This window comes from Taurulus bubalis, assembly GCF_910589615.1.
Source record: "Taurulus bubalis genome assembly, chromosome: 8".
Lineage (NCBI taxonomy): Eukaryota > Metazoa > Chordata > Actinopteri > Perciformes > Cottidae > Taurulus > Taurulus bubalis.
Genome location: NC_136596.1, coordinates 15,219,283 through 15,237,827, shown reverse-complemented (window position 1 = coordinate 15,237,827; position 18,545 = coordinate 15,219,283). Strand labels below are relative to the sequence as shown.

Below are 18,545 nucleotides of genomic sequence, written 5' to 3'. Positions count from 1 at the left end.
GACTCTTTTGTTCTTCCAACAAGGCAAATATACAGTTTGTCCTTGTTTCGATCGACTGCCTGCAATCTCAATGTTTCCTCACAGTTTTCAAAACTAACTAAGAAATGTTTGACAACATTCACAGTAAACTGTGGTGACATTTTTAGTGCAATAACAAAGCAAGTGCTCTGTTAATTACTATCTCAATAATGGAGGTTTTCTAAGAATCCTATCTGAGGGGAGGGGGATCATATCTAGTACAATAAAGTTAATCAAAGATGATGCAATATTAATCCTTGTTGTTCGTTGGTGTTCTCAGGGGAAGTACATTCTGACGCCCTGCCCTATCAGCTATGCAGAAGAACAATTGTTGCACTTCTTTGGTCAGCTTCTTGGCATAGCCGTCCGTGCTGATGTTCCACTTCCTTTGGACCTCCTGGGCTCCTTTTGGAAGGGTCTGGCGGGCGAGTCCCTCGACCCAGAGCAGGACCTGCAGGAAGCTGATGTGCTGACCTACAACTACGTCAAGAAGTTTGAAAATGTAAGGGACCACTGGTGTGTACCTCATGTTGTTTACTGCTTACACCATTATTCTATTGACCTTAACGAGCCGTTTGTTTTCTGACCCTGCAGACGAGTGATGAGACGGAGCTAGAGGCCCTGTGTGCTGAGATCTCCTCTCTACACCATTCGGGAGAAAGCCCTGACTCTCCCAGCCGGCCCTGCTGCACCTTCACCTATGTCACTATGTTGGGCGATGAGGTGGAGCTTTGTCAGGGTGGTCGAAGCCTCTCCGTCAGGTACAGGAATCTTTACCTGGAAACTTAACTCAATCAACTTTCAAAACTGCAGTTATCAATCAAAGACCTAGTTGTTAATAGCCTGAAGTCTTCATCTTTTGTGTTTGTTCAGCTGGGAGAATAAGGATTTGTACGCACGGGCAGTGCGGAGTCTTCGTCTGAGGGAGCTGCAGAACAAAGAGTGTATGACGGCGGTGCGTGCAGGGCTCGGTTCAATCATTCCCCTACAGCTGCTCACCATGCTCAGCCCCCTGGAGATGGAGCTGCGCACCTGCGGCTTGCCTTACATCAACCTGGAGTTCCTCAAGGTATGTTTGGTGTGAAAGTGCCTGTTTAAAAATCTGTGTAAACATATATTGCAAACCTGTTGTGGGCCGATCACTAATAAATATGGTTTGCATGAGAAACACCTTATTTTCCTCCAGGTTCGTATTCATACAATGTAATCAAGGTATGCCCTGCTCTCTCTTACTCTTTAGGCTCACACCATGTATCAGGTAGGTCTGATGGAGACCGACCAGCACATTGAGTTCTTCTGGATCACCTTGGAGATGTTCACTCAAGAAGAGCTCTGCAAGTTCATTAAGTTTGCCTGCAACCAGGAGCGAATACCATTCACCTGCCCCTGCAAGGATGGGGGGCCAGACACCGCCCATGTTCCCCCTTACCCCATGAAGATCGCCCCTCCTGATGGCGCTGCAGGTAAAGGCTAACAAGTTTTCAACAGGGCCGTTATTGGCCACAGGCGCTGCTATCTTTGAGTGAGGTTCTTCTTAGTGCAGAGAATACGGATAGTGATTATCAAAGCCCCTCGTCCTGTAATCTTAGATGGACTTTAAACATGTTGTTTGTCATATCTTGTGTTTTTAAATTAATAGATTTGTATAATGAACATGTGAAGCTGTTCCATGTCGGAGGAAACACTGTTCCTGGTGTGTGAACTTCTCACCTTTCACAGAAGTAGTATCTGTCACTTTGTCACTATTTCGAATGGCAGGCTAAAACAAACTGTCTACTCAGGTTTACTACAGATAAGATACGCTAACACTCACTTTTATCACCTAGACAAGCTTATAATTGCGAACACGTGCTACCCAGCAACTCATTGGCACTCCTGCAGTTTTGTGTAAAACTCCAGTAGGAAACAACCATAACAATACTCATTATGCAAGAGAAGTAGTAGGTGATGTTGTTGTAATGCACCTTCCTGTTTCTTTTCTCTCCAGGTCAGCCAGACTCGCGCTACATTCGCGTGGAGACCTGTATGTTCATGGTGAAACTGCCCCAGTACACATCTTTGGATGTGATGCTGGAGAAACTGCGATACGCCATCCACTACCGCGAGGACCCTCTGAGCGGTTAGGAAGAATTGACAACCCCATGTTCCCAAGCGTATAAAGCTCTTTACGCTCTGCTGCTTCAACAAAATCACACGTTTACTTCATTTTATTTTGGGTGGCTATTAAAGCTTTGCATGTTTATCCCTACTTTTTTTTGCAGTTTAAACAGATACTTTCATGATATGTTTGAAGCATTTTTGTGAAGAATTCAGGGAAGATAATCTGACACTGTTAATGTGTGTCTGTTCTGGTTGCACTGAGTTTGAAGATGGCATTGAAGTGAAACAACTGTGACACACTTTTTTTGTTTGCCTTTCCCTTCCCCTCCCTTTAACAGAGGAGGGTTTAACAAGTTTCAGTCAAGTTCTGTGAATTTAACAACTAAATAGCAAGATTTCAGATCAGCACTTTACAGTTGCAAATTGAATTCAAGATTGCTGAATCCTCTTTCTGATATCATTTTAGTATTGAAAGCCCGGTTTCAGCAAAACTATGAGTTGTGGAACTTTTCATTGCTGTGAAGGCAACAAACAAACTGTATTTCTCCTAATGCTTAACCTAGCTGCCTCCCTCTGTCTCCCGTCTGTGGGAGCCTTTGCTGTAGGAGCCTCTCTCCAGAGGGTGATGCTGGATGTGTGTGAAGAGAAACCCATGATTTCCATAGAATTATCTGACGTTTAAGACGCAGGTACGACTACTACCAGAAAAAAGGAAATGTAAGATGCTGCCTATTTTTGAGCTATGAGCAGGCACAATATGTGAACAAGTGCTGTACAGGATATTATGTAGTTTACTGCCTGTTTAAAAAAAAAAAAATGAACTGCTAATGGACAAACTTATGCCTATATAAACTGAATACATTTTATCCAAGTCTCTGAAGAGAGGGTATTTAAATCGTGTAAAAAGTCATATTAATCTATTAGTTCATGAAATTGCTCTTTGATTTTTCGAGTAGCTTTGGCGGCATGTTAGGTCAGGTAGATTGGAAGATAGGGAAGGCCTGCTGGCTCTGATATGCTTGCGTTTCAGGTTTGTGAAATCCTGTGTTGCTTTGTGAAAATGGGAAGGAGATATTCTCAAGAGCTACCCTTCTACATGGTTTGTGTGCTACTGCTACTGAATGTGCAACAACCCCCCCCTCGCACCCCAACATACACAATCTACACATACACTGGGGGAGGGGCGGCGGATTATCCTTAGTTCTGCCTTTTCATGAGTTTCTTTATTGAAAGAAGAACAGGGTTTTGCTGGTTTTCTTTGTTTGTTCATTTTACCCATAACCAAATATTTAGCTGTGTAAAAATTGAATTCGGGGAAAAAAAATGTAAATAGACTGACGTTCTGTTTGATGGCAGTTTTTATTAATTGCTAATTCACTTCACCTTTATAATTTTTGGTTTGCACTACTCTTCCAAGAAAATATTATAAAATGAGCAAACTAGGCAATGTCTGTTGGATATCCAGTTTGTTGTGTTATTTTTTATGAATTTTGGAAATACCAGTAATTGTATCACCTTTTGTCTTGTACTCGGATGGATTCAATTTCTTCTACTCATGGTGAAACACGTGTTCTTGTATAAGTAAAATCACCATTTTACTTGGATAGAACTGAAAAACATTTGACGCATATTGGATTGTTAAATTGCTTGCAAGTTTTTGTTTTGGTTCGGCTCTTTTGAAGGGTGATATAACGCTGCTAACAGGGACGCTCTCTTCTACTTCCTCCTCCTCCGGGGTGGTAGATAAGGTTATAAAAAGGACATATCCATACGAAGAGGTGTTGCGATAAAATGTGTGCTGTACATTTACTTGATATTTATTACAATTATTTATGGTTGCATTAACTTAACTTTTACTGTCTTACCTCTGCTCATCATAAACTTAACATATCTAAAATGGACTATACAGATGTAAAGAATCAGATGGCATTTGAGATTTCTGTGTCACAATAAAGAAATGTCTTCATGTACAAATTCAATTTTTCCCACTTTATGTATTTTGAACATGTTCGTGCTTACTTTAAGCCAAGGTATTGCTCAGATAAACATCCAATGCGATTTGGGAAAAATATGTTTTCTTTTGCAAAATCCTCCCAAAATGGGTAATTTGCATACTTGACTGAACAACGTTGACATGGCGTAGCGGACATGCCCGTTACAAGTGTGCATAGACAATGGCTGTTGGTCGTGATTAATGATTACTGTGAAACATGTTTTGTCTCCTTTAGGACATGCCTTTTATGTAAGGACCCCTTGCGACCAACTCTGCTTCTGTCACCAGACACCTTTTCAAAGCAACAAGTGCTTGGCCAGGCCAGTTCCAGCTGGATCTCCAGTCATGCTCCTCACCGACTCACTGTCCTTTCAGCTACTTTATATGCTATATCCAAAGGGAACCATCGAGAACTACAGACGCAATGTTTCATCAGCAAAAATGTCAAACTTAGTTTGATATTTCCGCTGCATACTCAGTTGATAGGAGATATGTATTATGTATATAGCTCTTCAGCTGCACTATCAGTAAAGAGCCACTTAGAACTGTGATCTTGCAGATAATGTTTTAACAAAAAACATCTCTATGGGTTGAATTTTCCTCATATTTTGTTTTAATATGTCTAGTTGTAATACCATGTCTAAGGGGTTGCCCAAGAGCAATTATAGGAATGTCTCCAGCATGTTGACTGGTTGGTTTCAAAGGAACCAACCAACTGTCCCTCATGTACAGCTGTCACCCCTCTTTGTGACTTAAGGGCCCACCCTCCGTTTTAGTGATCGTCAGACCATTGCGTAGCTAGGAAAAGTGCCACATCCCTAAACATCCAGCCAATTGAATGCTGGTAAGTCAAAAGGTGTGGCAATGTCTGCTGTGGTCATGCAACATGTGAGTGACCCAGAAACACCTTGTGTCTTCCAACCCGTGAGGCCACTTGACCTGCAAGACTGGAATACAATGTGTTTACTCAAATTCTAGAATGTCAATGTTGATCAAATTAATTTGTGAAAGTTACTGGTTGAATTTAAAACTTTAAGATTTTCTCATTCATTCATAAGGGATCAAATCTGGTTTAGAATGTATTTATGTAGGCGTCGTGCCTGCCAAAGCAGTCACTGAGGAGAGGGGAACTTAATTAGAAAGTAAGCTACTACTTAGACCGGAGCTGTTAATGAATTGTCATATCATGAATAGTTTCATGGTATGGCTGAACTTGTAATTAATCTGTGGCCCCAATGCACTGCCCTGTGCGCCCACTGTTTAAACATCCCTGTTAGTGGTTCACATAACAAAAGCAACACATATACAATATGTAGACATACAGTATACACATTGTATATAATAAAGTACTTTGGTTTTCCTTTGGATAAGGGAAATTTATGATTTCCAAAATCTGTTTAGAGAATGATCCATTTATTAAACACTTGATATGTCGAGTCAACAAAGATATTGAGTTTAATCTTTTTTTTTTTTTTTTTTTTTTTTTTTTACATGACTTGACTTAAATTAGATCCCCTAGATTTGTTTAAATTGGGACCAAAATACACACTAAACAGGACTATACAATTGTGACATAGTTTGGCATTTCTGCACGAACAATGTCTTGTTACTTATCGACCGACATATACATTAATACAATATATCTGCAATAAGCTAATATCGGCCTGGCCTATTTATCTTTTAGCTTCAGTATTAAAACAGTGTTGAACTCTTTTAGATAGAAAAGACAAAATGTAGTTTGCTGTTGGTCATGTTTTGATGAAGGGGTTTGATCTGTAATTTAAATATCATCTGCAGTCAGGAATAAGAAATGTGTCAAGGCAGGTAAATTATTCTTTTGGCACAATATTCAGAAATATTGTTTATTCATTTTTAAATATAATTCAATGTACAAAAGCAGAACAACACACAAGCACACTAAATACAAATGCAACCTAAATTTGTCTGTACATTTCAAAGAGGTTTCTCCAGTAGCAGCGTCACAGCTCTCACACTCTCACATCTGTCAGTCTCAGTGCTCAGAATAGTCTCACAGTCTGGAATAATTTGGTCTGTAGAGCACATGAATATGGAGCTTTATGGATGGAGACCAGCTGATGGAGGAATGGAGGAAAGGTCAAGAGGACCCGAGGTAGTCGACCACACTAGATAATACCGAGCTGTTTTTTCAGCCTCCTCAGCTGCTCCATGCTGATGTTGTTGCCACCGCACACCACAATGACCACCGGGCCCAGGCGCTGTGCCAGCTTGCCCTCCTCCTGCAGCCTTTTGATAATGTCACTGTACACAGCTGCCAAGGCAGCACCACAGGCAGGCTCCACCAGGACCTTCTCATCATCTGCAGAAAGTTGAGATACCAGGAGAGTTCAGTCTCACAGGTGATTGGTGCCATTTTAGATCTGTTGTGCATCTGTTCAGGTGCAGGTTGCACTCACCTACAAAGCGATCCACAGCTTTTACAGCCTCCTGGTCTGTGATTACTTCTGAAAAAACCTTGTGCTCATTCACCAGTTTGAAAGTCTGTGCAGACACCCTCGTCAGGCCTAGTGTGGTTGCAACACTTGAGAGAAAAATTAAGGGTTAGTCTTTGACGCACAAAGAGGAATAATGTGAGAAAAATGCGGAAAAATGTTATTTGAATATAATATATTTATGAGTAGATTTTACCTGGTAATTTCAGGTAAAGTGACTAGCTCCCCAGCCTTCATTGCTGCATTCAAGCTATGTGCTCCCATGGTTTCCATGGCTACAATGGGCACGTCAGCCCAGTCGGCACGACGCAGCCCCTCCACCACTCCGTTCAGCAGGCCTCCGCCTCCCACCGACAGCACGATCGCTCCCGGCTTCTCCTTTAGGTCTTGCTTCAGCTCCTTCACCAGAGACGTGTGGCCTTCCCTGCACACACAAACACAACCCTACTCTGTCAGTTCCTTTAAATTCAATTAAGATTTTAGTCTAATGTGAATGAGGACACAGTCAGATCTCTTTTTTTTTCGCACCCTGTGGGTGTCAGTAATTTATAGTCTGTGACGTAGGTTATGGTTATAAATGATCTGACAGTCCCTCAAAGGTAGCACTGTGATAAGATACCATGCATCTGACATAACACCTCATCCAGCCCCTGCAACCCCGCATGAATGACATCACATGATAAGACAGCCATTACTATCAGTCAATTGCACATCCTAAAGCCATTTAATATGTTGAGAAGAGGTAAAGAATAATCTGTTTTATTACGTCTTTGTCTCTTATCTCCTTATGACAGATAGATTACTAAGCAGGAACGTCTGCACAGTGCATATAGTTATGTACATGCTGTCACAATCCCTGAAGGACAGACATACAGAGATCATCTCACCAGATGAGGGGATCATCAAAGGGGGAGATGAATATCCAGCTGGGGTTATTTGCCACGAGCTGCTGTCCATACTCAATGCTTTCATTTAGAGCCTGAAAGAAACAAGATGCAACGTCATTTCATCTGGTGAATAATGTTTGCATTCTACTTCTGTTCTACATGTAAAAATTGGGTCACAATAAATAATTGCGCACAAAATGTAACCAGAATCCAACAATACATGTATCTATTCATGCTTAAAATAGAGTATGATTGAAGTAAAGATTGTAGTTAACAATCCATGACATGACTAACCTTGCCGTGGATAACCACAGTGGCGCCTTCGTCCTTAAGCCTCTCAACTGTTGGGTTTGGTGTAACACTTGGAACCACTATGGTTGCAGGTACCCCAAGCTGACGGGCAGAATATGCTGCTGCCATACCAGCATTTCCTCCTGTTGGGACCAAAAGTGTCAAAGATTACACACCAAAACACACCAACACAGGCAAAGATAACTCATACACTGTTTTTTCTTTAGTTATCACCTGAACAGCAGACAAACCGCTCACATCCTCGCTCAGCCCACTACAAGAAAAAAACACATTATAGTGAAAAAGGGTACATACATCGTCCCAGTGTTTAGCCTGGGGCTGAAAACGGGTCCATACTGGTTCATATGGATCTATGCTAAGCATCTCAGCCACACTAGAGGACAAAACACATCTCTCCAGACCAGAAGAGCAATACTCACAGTTTTGCAGAGGTGTCCGATGCCCCTGATCTTAAATGATCCCGTAGGCTGGGATGAATCCAACTTGAGGTAAACAGGGGTCCCAGCTACTTTAGTCAGGGCAAGGCTCTGCCTCACTGGAGTGGCCACATGAAGAGTCTCCTGGGTCTTCATCTCACTGTGGAACAGACCAGCAGAGAAATGGTTTCCCAAGAGACAAGGGCCAAATCATTTGAAACATCAATGTTTTCAAAGATCATTCACAAAAATATTTTTTTTTTTCTCTTGAATTTACCAGTCTCAGATGGATGGCAGGGTGACACGCTGTACTGGGTATTACTGATCCCAAACTTCCTTATTCACTTTACTTTGTCATCTTTCCTGCCTATATACCCCCTTGAGCTGTGGGCTTGGCAAAGGAGGCCCACTTTCAGACCAATCAGAGTGAGGCATGAGGCAGACCCTCCCAGTGGCTGCGAAGAGGAGCGAACACTGAGGATGAAGAAAATTCCTCTTCATTGAATTTCATCAAGTTTTTGTTGACAGTTTTCTGTCACACCAGAATGTGTTATGGTCTAATGTTAAAACTGCAAGATGTGAGCACTCTGCACTGGTGTGACTGGGAGGACTCTATGCACTAAATATAAATAATCCACCTTGTGCTGACACAATTAAGAGGGACTATTTTAATCGGTGTACTTGACAGAAAGCGTGTTTTCAACATGTCATTCTTCTTCTGGCGTCCTCTGAGAACTCCCGTGACACACACACGTTGCTCGTGTTCCGTTTCCCTCTAAAGGAAATACACGCACCGCCGGCATTACCAAATGAGTCGCGACTATTTTGGCCCCGACCAAAAGCGGGAACAGCCTCCGTGTGGACGGTTCAAACCTGAACGATCCAGTGTGGGGACAGGGAGCTGCTGCTGTCTCAGGATGACTGGACTATAAAGTGCTTTAGTATGGCAATGTCTTAAAAAATGGGGTTTCAATGAAACATCAGTGGTAGAATGTAACTCAGTGGCCAACTAAAAGTTTACTTCAGGTTACAATTTTCAGATATTTGTAGGCGCTTAACCTGAGAATTTACATTTTCTACATACTTTTATTATAATGTACTTTTTACTCCTTGACATTCATAGGTATCAGATATTCTAAGTTACTTTGCAGAATTACATTTGACAATAAAAGTCATATTATTATATTCATGAATCATGAATACTTTCTATATATTAAAAACATACTGTTCTTAATACATGTTGCCTAGATTTATTTGTAAACAAGACTTTTTACTTTACTTATAATACATTTTACCAGAGAGCTTCTTCCATCACTGCATGCATCAGACAAAGTTTGCTCATTGTGTGATCAGCAACCCAGAACTGAAGGGTCTAAGCTGCCTTGATTTCAAACACATTGATATTAATTGTTATCTTTTTCTGAACCATGTAAAACCTTCTTTGCTAATACTGGCCTTGAATATAACGAAGCAAATATGCCAGGGAGTGAGTAAAGACATGCTTATATTTATATTATTGATAAAGTGAGAATAATGCCAAATAATCGATCTATTACGAGCAATTTAGTAGATGTATCAAATTTCTGCAAGTATAAAGCTTGCATATAGAGAGAAAGATTCGTAAGGAGCTGTTAGTAAAGACTGAAACCAGTCTTAAAAGCAAACAGGCTCCTGTTTGGGTCAGTGGCCAACATTGTAAATTCTTCATGCTAAAAATGGGCGTGATCTCCGCCCTTTTCTGTGCAGAGACTTTCTTGTCAGAATTTAATGATATTGTTTGACTGGTGCCATTGATACAAAAGCCCAGTTAGCAGGTGATCGAAAACAGGCCTTTATACAACAAGTAAAAGCAAAAAAAGTGTCATGTAGTCAATTTTTTGTCTTTGCAACCAACCAAAAGTAAACCAACAAAAGATTATTCCACGTCATTAATATTATATTTTGTACAAATTCCATTGCATAATTCTACACCTTGCACAAAGAATGGAAAGCCTTCCCTATTCCAATTTTTTTTAAATTCCAACTTTTTTTAAATGATGAGTTCTTCAGAGTTCTTTAGAAATCAAGAATTTGGAGGCTTTCCCCTATAGTCCACACCGTGATAGTTTTTTTACAGTAATGTATTGTATGTGTGATGCATAACAAAACTGCACACTACAGGCTTTTTTCACAGCAGACATTTTCACTTGTCGGAGCAGGAAAGCACAGGTGGAGCCTATTGCATTAACAACTGCCCCATACTATTTATATGCCCCAGGAAAAGCAATGACAGCACACATGCACAATATCAAAGCCTCCAAACTGAATGCAATGCTGCCATCATTCATGCTGTTTACATCTGGGATTTTCCTGCACGCCAAAATGTCCAGTGTGGGTCAGGCTTATAAAGTCTAATTATAAAGGCTTTCCTCAGTTTGTAAGGAATTACAGACTTCTGGTGTCAAGGCCGAAGGCCACTCGGAATTATTTTTACACCACCTGCTGTTTAAGAGCTGCACATACATGTTTTCATCAGAGAGCATACTGTTACTAGTTGGCCTCATATAGTTTTATTAAAATACTCTTGCTTATTTCAGCAATATATTTTTTTAAATCTTAGTCCTAAAGTCTAGAAATAGTTTTTTATTGATTCAAATACCTGACATTCCTGCAGGGTTGGGCAATTAATTAATTATATGTCAGTAATGCAGAATATTACATAAAATAAAATATTGTACAAGCACTATATTTTTTTTATCTAAAAAAACAAACAAACACATTATTGTATTCTGTGAGATGAAACTTGTGTTAAATGTGCTTTTGTTCTTAACTTAGTTGTCATTAATAATATTACCAAAAAACAATTACATTTAAATGTTTGTCACCTGAAGAGTAAATGAAAAAGCAGAAGGCACAAGAGGTCAGGTAGTTGTTTTTAATTTGAAAGTTTTATTGCTGTTGTAACATTACAGTGTTATAGCATGTCTGTTATTGAGTTAATCAAACAATCATGATGTCATCTCTAAAGCACATACAGGGTGGGGTTTAATAACATTCATGGACATCAGTTAAAACAGTTGCATTGCAAAACAATCCATTGCAAAACCCACAACATTCATACATTCCAACATTGCTTTGCCAAAAAAACTACTGGATTCTCTTCAGCCGGCTCTTCTTGACTTTAACATGGACCTTCGTCAGGTGACTCGTCAGTGGGCTGGACTGGTTGCACCATGGCTGACAGCTGGTTTGTCTTCAGCTGATCTAGAAGCATCTATAGCTCAAGCAGCTGCTGCTCCATCGTTTGAGCGAGGCATTTTTATAACGCCTTCACAGGAGCAAGGACACTGAGCCTGTCATGAGGTGTGTGTGAAGCATGGTTGTCAGAAGGAGGTTCCTTTCTGAGTCATTGAGGAGTGGCTGAGCCTGCGCAGAAAGAGGTTACTCAGTCCTCCATTGGGCAGACCAGCATTTTATCAAAGGACACCTTCACACTGAACAAAACAGGACAATCAATAAAGGAATCAGTCAAATCTGAATGCAAATATGTCTATTCATCCAATGATCGGACAAACAGTAATTTACCAGAAGCTGGTGTCCATCTCACCCACAAGATTGAGCTGGATTTGAAAGATAGTATTCAGTTTTGTATGACAATGCAAAAGGTCATATTTCAGCATGTCCTAAACAAATAAAGTGTTCATTTAGTGTTCTGCTTTTTGTCAGTTCATTGCTGCTTTACTGTAAATTTGGATTGAATGTAGCTAGCAGTACACTTGTTTACGTTATCTGTTTGTCTGAGAACTTCATTTTATACTTAATTTAATATCGATTGCACAGATTTGTGTTGAGATGGATAATTGTTTTGCAGTATATTCATTGGGAAATCATCTGTATCTTACCTTTATTTTCATGTTCACTGTATATATATATATATATATATATATATATATATATATATATATATATATATATATATATATATATATATATATATATATATATATATAGTTTATCTGAAAAGGTGCATTGGATGCACTTCTAGTTGATTTTGATACATCAGGTATTAAAAATAAGATTTTGTCAAATGAAAAAAGCCCTCCAATGCATTGGCACTCATTAAAGGCACCATCCATAAGGCATGTTTTTCAGTAAATCACACCATTGTACACCCTGTGACTTGACGTTTCTAAGCACATAGGATTAAAACTGTCTTGCAAAATGTCGTATGTACAATGTCATATGCAGATAAAAGCAAACCGTAGTTTACAGTGTGACATTCATACAATTTAAAGGTGATCAAAAACACATGTATCTCTCGTTGACCAGTGCCTCTCTGTTGACATTTAAGTTTGAGTTGCTGTCAGAAATATAAATATAACTCAAGAAAGATGCTGAAATGAACGGCTCTTCTCACGTGCAGCTGATAATTACGGTTGAACAATATGACTTGAATGTAGCATCAATTAGCGCGATGTGTGGTTAATAATCTCGTGCACGCGGGCAGAGGTACATACTCACCTCTGCACTCAGAGTTTATGAACGCCGAAGTTGGCTAAAGTTTGCATTTAATTCATTTTACAAATGGTTGCGAACGAAGCACAACCTAATGATGCATTATTTAATCGTCCTTTCCTTTCCCTGACTCAGCCTACCACAGACCTTCATGCCTCCCTGTGCACAGCACTCAGAAATCCGCTATGGCAACAGGGGAAAAAAGACACAAAAAAAAAGGGAAAAGATTTGACAACATGGCGCACATTCCCTGAGAAAAAGTTCCTCTTGAACGCCACATAGCTCAGTCTTTGTGGGATTTCTTCGCAGTTCGTCGACGCTCGCGCAACACCGTGGGATCGGGGCTAACGTTTGAACACCTCGTGAGACGTAAACAGTCGATAAAAAGTCAAGAAGGAGTGTGATGGGATGAGAGCGATAACCCGTCGCACAAACCGAAGCCGTCAGACAGGATGGAGAAGCAAGCGGCTCAGAAAGAAAAGGTACAAAATAAAAATGAAAAACACTTTCTACACTGTCATGCGAGCTGGCATTTGTGTAACGCTAGTTGTTGGCAATTTTTGCTTCCCCGAATAAAACTTTTTAGCTCGCGTCCTGGACAGGAAATACCAAATAACCATTGCTGTGAAAAGCTCGTAAAAGACTTGTATCGATTGTCTAGTCATGCATGCTGTAATGTAGCGCACAGTGGATGTGTGGGCTCTCCTGGCCAACGTAAATGTGATTAAACGCTAAATCAACAGAAGGTCATGCAGATTACAGAATGGAATAACTAAACCGCACTTCACTACGTTTTTGCATGAACAGTGAAGCTTGCACAGGGGCAGTACGTTTGTGTGTATTTCCATGACTAAATATAAGTTCCCAACACAACTGTAAATACGTGCGTTCCAGCCCTATTTGTGTGTGAGAAGGAGAGTTCAGCTCTCTCCTTGTGATTAAGTTGGTCGGGTGTCGTCTGTATGGGTGTAGGTTCTCATTACCGCTCACTCTCCACCCTTCCTGCCCACATACAGACGACATCCCCCAGTTTGCAGGAGCAGATTGGACAGCATGAACCAGTCTGTAAAACCTCTCTGATCAGTTCCCTGTCCTGTTAATCAGATGAGATCAGCGTGTGCAGTTTTAGCTTGAAGGGAAAACCGACAGGCTCTTGGGCCCTGAGAGACATCATTTATAATATATACTTTTCCTGACACTTTCCAGCCTTGAATCTAAGCATGCGTGACAGTGCTGTCAGTTGTGGTGTGGACGGTATACTCTCTCAGTCTGTTTTTGTTTTCCTGAGAGAGAGGTTGTCGGCCCATGGGACTTGCAGCACCTAACCCAGCAGTAAACACTTGTTTTGAAACCTCCGTGCACACACCCCACTGGTTTACCTGATGCCGCAAAGATTTACCAATCCACAGGTGTTGAATTGGCTTTTATAGGTACGATATAAAACACTGGATCCTTTAAAGTTCAGTCAAAGTATCAAGCAGGAAGTAATTTCCTTCCATGTTGTCACATGATAGACAAGACTATTTCATGGTTATAATGCAGAGATGAACAAGAAAAGGTGCAAAAGATGAAGGTCAAAGGGTCAAAGAAAGAAACTGGTTGGTGCTGCACTGTAACTTGGTTTTGAATCTGCTTGATACTCAAAGCCCTCATATATGCTGCATCTACTCCCTGGGCCTCTGGAAGTAATTACCAAGCCTGCCCTATCCCAGAATTCAGTCTGAGGAGGTGTGGTGAGAAAGAGGTATATAGGAAGCTGGCCTTAAAAACATGCAACCCTGACGTGAATGTCATGATTCACTAATACTCGGCAAACCGTCCCTGTTAAATGGATACGGCGCTCATCTACTTAATCAATGAGACGTGCTGGTTGGATGCAGCAGCCACAAGACGGTAACACATTCAAATGGTGTGCCTGCCAGTTGGTTCAGGAATGAATGGGAACAATAATTGATTCAATCCCACATCTATGCTAATAACTTTGCTCTAAGGCAGGTATTATCTTGCTATGGTTCGAGATGTATCGACACAATGAAGATGTCTTTATTACTTACCTTAAACTTTACACCATTGTTTTGTATCTAAACTGCAGTATAGTAGAATAACAGTAAAAGGTTGTGAACACCAGAATAGTTATGGCCTCACGGGACATGAAAGATAAAACCTTGTGCTCAAGACCTCGCCTGTTTTGAACCTTGGTGGATCTGTTCTTCAGAGATAAAGATGACATTATTGAATTAACCTTACTTGGAATTTAGAGCAAAAATGTTTATATTACATGTGCTTTACAGATGTGCAGGTCTTTCAGAGGTTGAAAGACAGAGCAAAGCTAGCAATCTCAGAGTCTTCTTTAAAAAATACATAAAAAGTTATTCAGATAAAAACTTTGCTTGCAGTACAATTCAATATTATATGGATTATTTCATGTATTTTGGTTATTTCATGTCACAATATACCACAAAAGATAAATTAATCATTCATGTAGCATTGTAGCATTACATTATTATTTGAGAATGGGATCTCCAGGTGACTTCACAAGCTATCAGTCTCACTGTGCTTATATGCAATGTGATTTGATCTAAATAGAAGCAGCAATAGACAGCACCTTCATACAGGTGTACAAGGTCAAATATATGGATCATCTCCTCCCTGGTTTTTGTGTATCTTTTTCACAACAGACAAGCTTGTACAATACCAGTCCTGGAGCTGACCAAACTAAATACAATTCAGCTACTATTGATGTTCCTTAATAATTAGTTTTTTTGCTATGATATGTGAAAACAGGACTACAGTATATGTTTTTATGGCGTCAGTGGGAGAATATTAATCGCTCTGGTGAGACATCCTGCTTCATATTCACACATACACGTTCCTTCACATTTTAGCTTGACATTCTAACTACAGCATGTTCAGTTTGTTATTGATTTCCTGTCCTGACAAGTGCTGTCGACTAAGTTATGAGATTTTGAAAATTCAACTGACTATAGCTTTCTCACTCATTTGTCCGTTTCTCCAGTTTTCGATCTTTGGTTCTCGGACAGCAGGCAGACCAATGAGATGTGTTTCTGGAGTCCAGGGGGCCGGGTACGGTCTCAGCAAAGCAGAGTTCATGGAGAAAGTGCAGCAGAGCAATGAGGCGTGTCAGCGTGGTGACTTTCAGGCAGCTGTTCATTTGTACACTAATGCCTTGCAAGCTGACCCACAGAACTGCATCCTCTATAGTAACCGGTCAGCAGCGCAGCTCAAACTGGGACAACACCAGGCAGCACTGGACGATGCTGAAAAAGCTTGTGAGCTCAATCCCAAGTGGCCGAAGGTAAGTGTGCCTCAACTGATTAAACTAGGGACACACTCAAAATCGTCGAACAGTGGAGCAACATAAGGAAGACATCCTGAGTTTTTCACCCTGGGTATAATAACATAAACATAACAGAAATTAATGGCTTTTTTCAAGTGCACCAATACAGCGTCATTACCAATAATTGTTAATCTCAAACATAAAGTCTAATTTGGTGGCCCTAATTTAGCTGAATCGATTGAAATGAAGATGTGCTGTTTTAAACATGTGTGACATTTCAAGTATGTTTGATTGTGTCACATTGCTTTTCTCACAAATAGTAGATGATTTATCCTCAGTTTAAAGTGTTTAAAATTCCACTCGCATGTCCACTTCTCAGTTGCGTTCTTGTGGCGGCTGATCAATACAAAGTTTTCTGGGGTCTTGTCTTTGATCTTGTCCAGGCCATGTGGATTAACTTGCGATAGATTTCACATTACTCAGCCGCAGAGATCACTGAGAGACCAATTCCTCTCAGTGATAGAAATGAATTGATTTCATGATTTAGCATGGAGAGATACTTTTGTCTTTCAAGAGAGAGATTGATGATAATGTGGTAGAGGGGTATTGATGATAATTTGTCGCTACCAATGATGCATCAGTGGCCACTTCTTCTTTGATCTGAAGTCGTGCATCTTCAGACCCTCAGGTAGGCTTCTTCCTCTGTAAAAATGTGGCATTGCAGTGAGAACTGAAACTGTCGCCTTTTTGTTACATGTTGTGTGCTTGCTGCATTGTCCTGTATGGACTGTCACACAGTCTGCAGTTCTTCATATTATTGTTCCTTTGAGTATATGGTTGCTGTCCATCTGTTGTTTTAGATGCTTTTTCCATGTCATTTGACATGACCAATTCTATAACAATAGTGTTCCTTCCATGTTGTCACTTCTCCCTTTGGAGCATCTGAGCATTCGCATGGAGCACATCTCGTTAATTTTGGAGAGATTTCACAACCCGCCAAGGCCAAAGGCCAAACTATATAATTGAAAATCACTGCCAAAATCATTCTCCTTTTTCTTCTTTATATGCTATCCAAGTACAACAAATCTCTTTGTGGGCTGACTGGGGGATGGTGGGCTTAATCTAGTGTAGCTGTGCTTATTCTTGGATTTTTTTTGGACAACTTTGACTCTCATGCTGATGTTTCTGTTAGCAGACTCAGTGCTGATGTACAGCCTGACCCTTGTGTTTTACTTTGTAACGTGAGACAAAAGGATTAATCTGTCTGTGATATTGACAATTATAAGAAGGGGCGCCTGTTCTGGTTTTAAAACAAGTGTCTTGAATCACCACTAGGGGTCAGTCTTGTCAAACAGGAAGGCTGGGAAAAGTGTCAAAGGCAATCAGGCAATTTCATTTCCAAGATGCTTATTTTAAATTCTGTGGGTTAAAGGAAATGTTTAGCATCACTGTCATATAGACTTAGAAATGTGCTTAAACCTGTATCATCACACCCACCATGGAGAACATTTTACTTCCTGATTAATGTACAGGTGGAGGCCAAGGTCCCAACAAATCCATCTTCCATTTCTAAAGAAAATCAGATATATCAAAAAACTACAATCACATCTCTGATTTTCCAATAAGAGTTTGGTAATTATGTTACATTGAGCAGATATGAATGAACATACATACATACATGCATACATACATACATATTAATTTATTACAACCCTTGTATTAAGTTAGTGCTGCCTCAAAGAATTGATTAGTAATGGTGGTCTTGACACTTATGGCCTTGGCCTCGGGGAAGGAGAGGTTTGGCGTTGTACAGTCCATCTGCTGCACCTGGATGTTTGATGAAAGAACAGGGATTAAATCACAGGGGTGTGCTGGCATTCAGATCATGTGTGAGTACATAATATCATCAATCATACCTCCCTATGACCACACTTCTGGATTGGCCCGTCAAACAGTGACAGGCGTGGTTTTGCCGCCCCAAGCACCAGCGAGCAGCCCACCCTCCTGAGGCCCACAGCCAGCCTGTGAAGGAGCCCTCTTGTCTAATCTGTCAGCTTTGCCTGATGTAAATGCCAGAAAACACATTCTGAAAGAAGAAAGAAAATGTGTGGTTTAATGACCCGAGACAGCTTTAGGCTCTTTGTACCTCATCCTCTTACTGAATATAAAAAAGCTTAAATGAGAACAAATTTCATTTCAGAGACACGTGTGTGTCTGTTCACATTTAGTCTCTTTGAGCCTGTCTGAAAGGGACACTGTGAGAGTATACGTGTTTAATCAAGTTTATTTTCCTGTGCATGATTTAATTTTTAAGTGCTAAAGTTTAATAGTTGCTCCTGTATAGTTCCTTTTGCAAACTCTTTTTGGTAGACACCAGTGTAAGATTGAAAACATTTTGGTTTCTATTTCCAGTGAGTATTTTTTGACTCTGTGGGGCACGGCAAGTGTTTTTAATCGTATACCAGTGACTGAGAGGACAATACCCTCTCTAGATGGATTCCCTGTCTATTCTGCTGCTCCACCTGGTCCCTCCCTCTCAACACGGCTGTTCCAGTG

The 18,545-nt window shown here is 40.4% G+C and overlaps 3 protein-coding genes across 3 annotated transcripts in view; 2 read left to right on the top strand and 1 right to left on the bottom strand.

The window, feature by feature from the left end:
- hectd4 (HECT domain E3 ubiquitin protein ligase 4) overlaps positions 1–2,289 on the top strand; it is a gene marked incomplete at its 5' end in the record, with an annotated part of 34,201 nt that extends 31,912 nt beyond the window's left edge. Inside the window, 5 exons of the mRNA XM_079222618.1 lie at positions 299–520; positions 613–779; positions 892–1,087; positions 1,259–1,481; positions 2,006–2,289. Coding sequence (XP_079078744.1) covers positions 299–520; positions 613–779; positions 892–1,087; positions 1,259–1,481; positions 2,006–2,142 — 945 coding nt within the window. The 3' untranslated portion in view covers positions 2,143–2,289. The remainder of the gene's footprint in view (positions 1–298; positions 521–612; positions 780–891; positions 1,088–1,258; positions 1,482–2,005) is intronic.
- Positions 2,290–6,060: 3,771 nt separating this feature from the next.
- LOC306739997 (L-serine dehydratase/L-threonine deaminase-like) lies at positions 6,061–8,527 on the bottom strand. The gene is made up of 8 exons (XM_079222100.1): positions 8,475–8,527; positions 8,201–8,357; positions 7,995–8,034; positions 7,764–7,903; positions 7,470–7,561; positions 6,779–7,006; positions 6,547–6,671; positions 6,061–6,449 (listed from the first exon to the last, which is right to left on the bottom strand). Exons 2-8 carry the CDS (start codon positions 8,351–8,353, stop codon positions 6,256–6,258), a joined length of 972 nt encoding a protein of 323 aa, XP_079078226.1. The 5' UTR covers positions 8,354–8,357; positions 8,475–8,527; the 3' UTR covers positions 6,061–6,255.
- A 4,616-nt stretch (positions 8,528–13,143) lies between these two features.
- LOC306740368 (tetratricopeptide repeat protein 28-like) overlaps positions 13,144–18,545 on the top strand; it is a gene marked incomplete at its 5' end in the record, with an annotated part of 159,006 nt that continues 153,604 nt past the window's right edge. Inside the window, 2 exons of the mRNA XM_079222506.1 lie at positions 13,144–13,173; positions 15,708–16,007. Coding sequence (XP_079078632.1) covers positions 13,144–13,173; positions 15,708–16,007 — 330 coding nt within the window. The remainder of the gene's footprint in view (positions 13,174–15,707; positions 16,008–18,545) is intronic.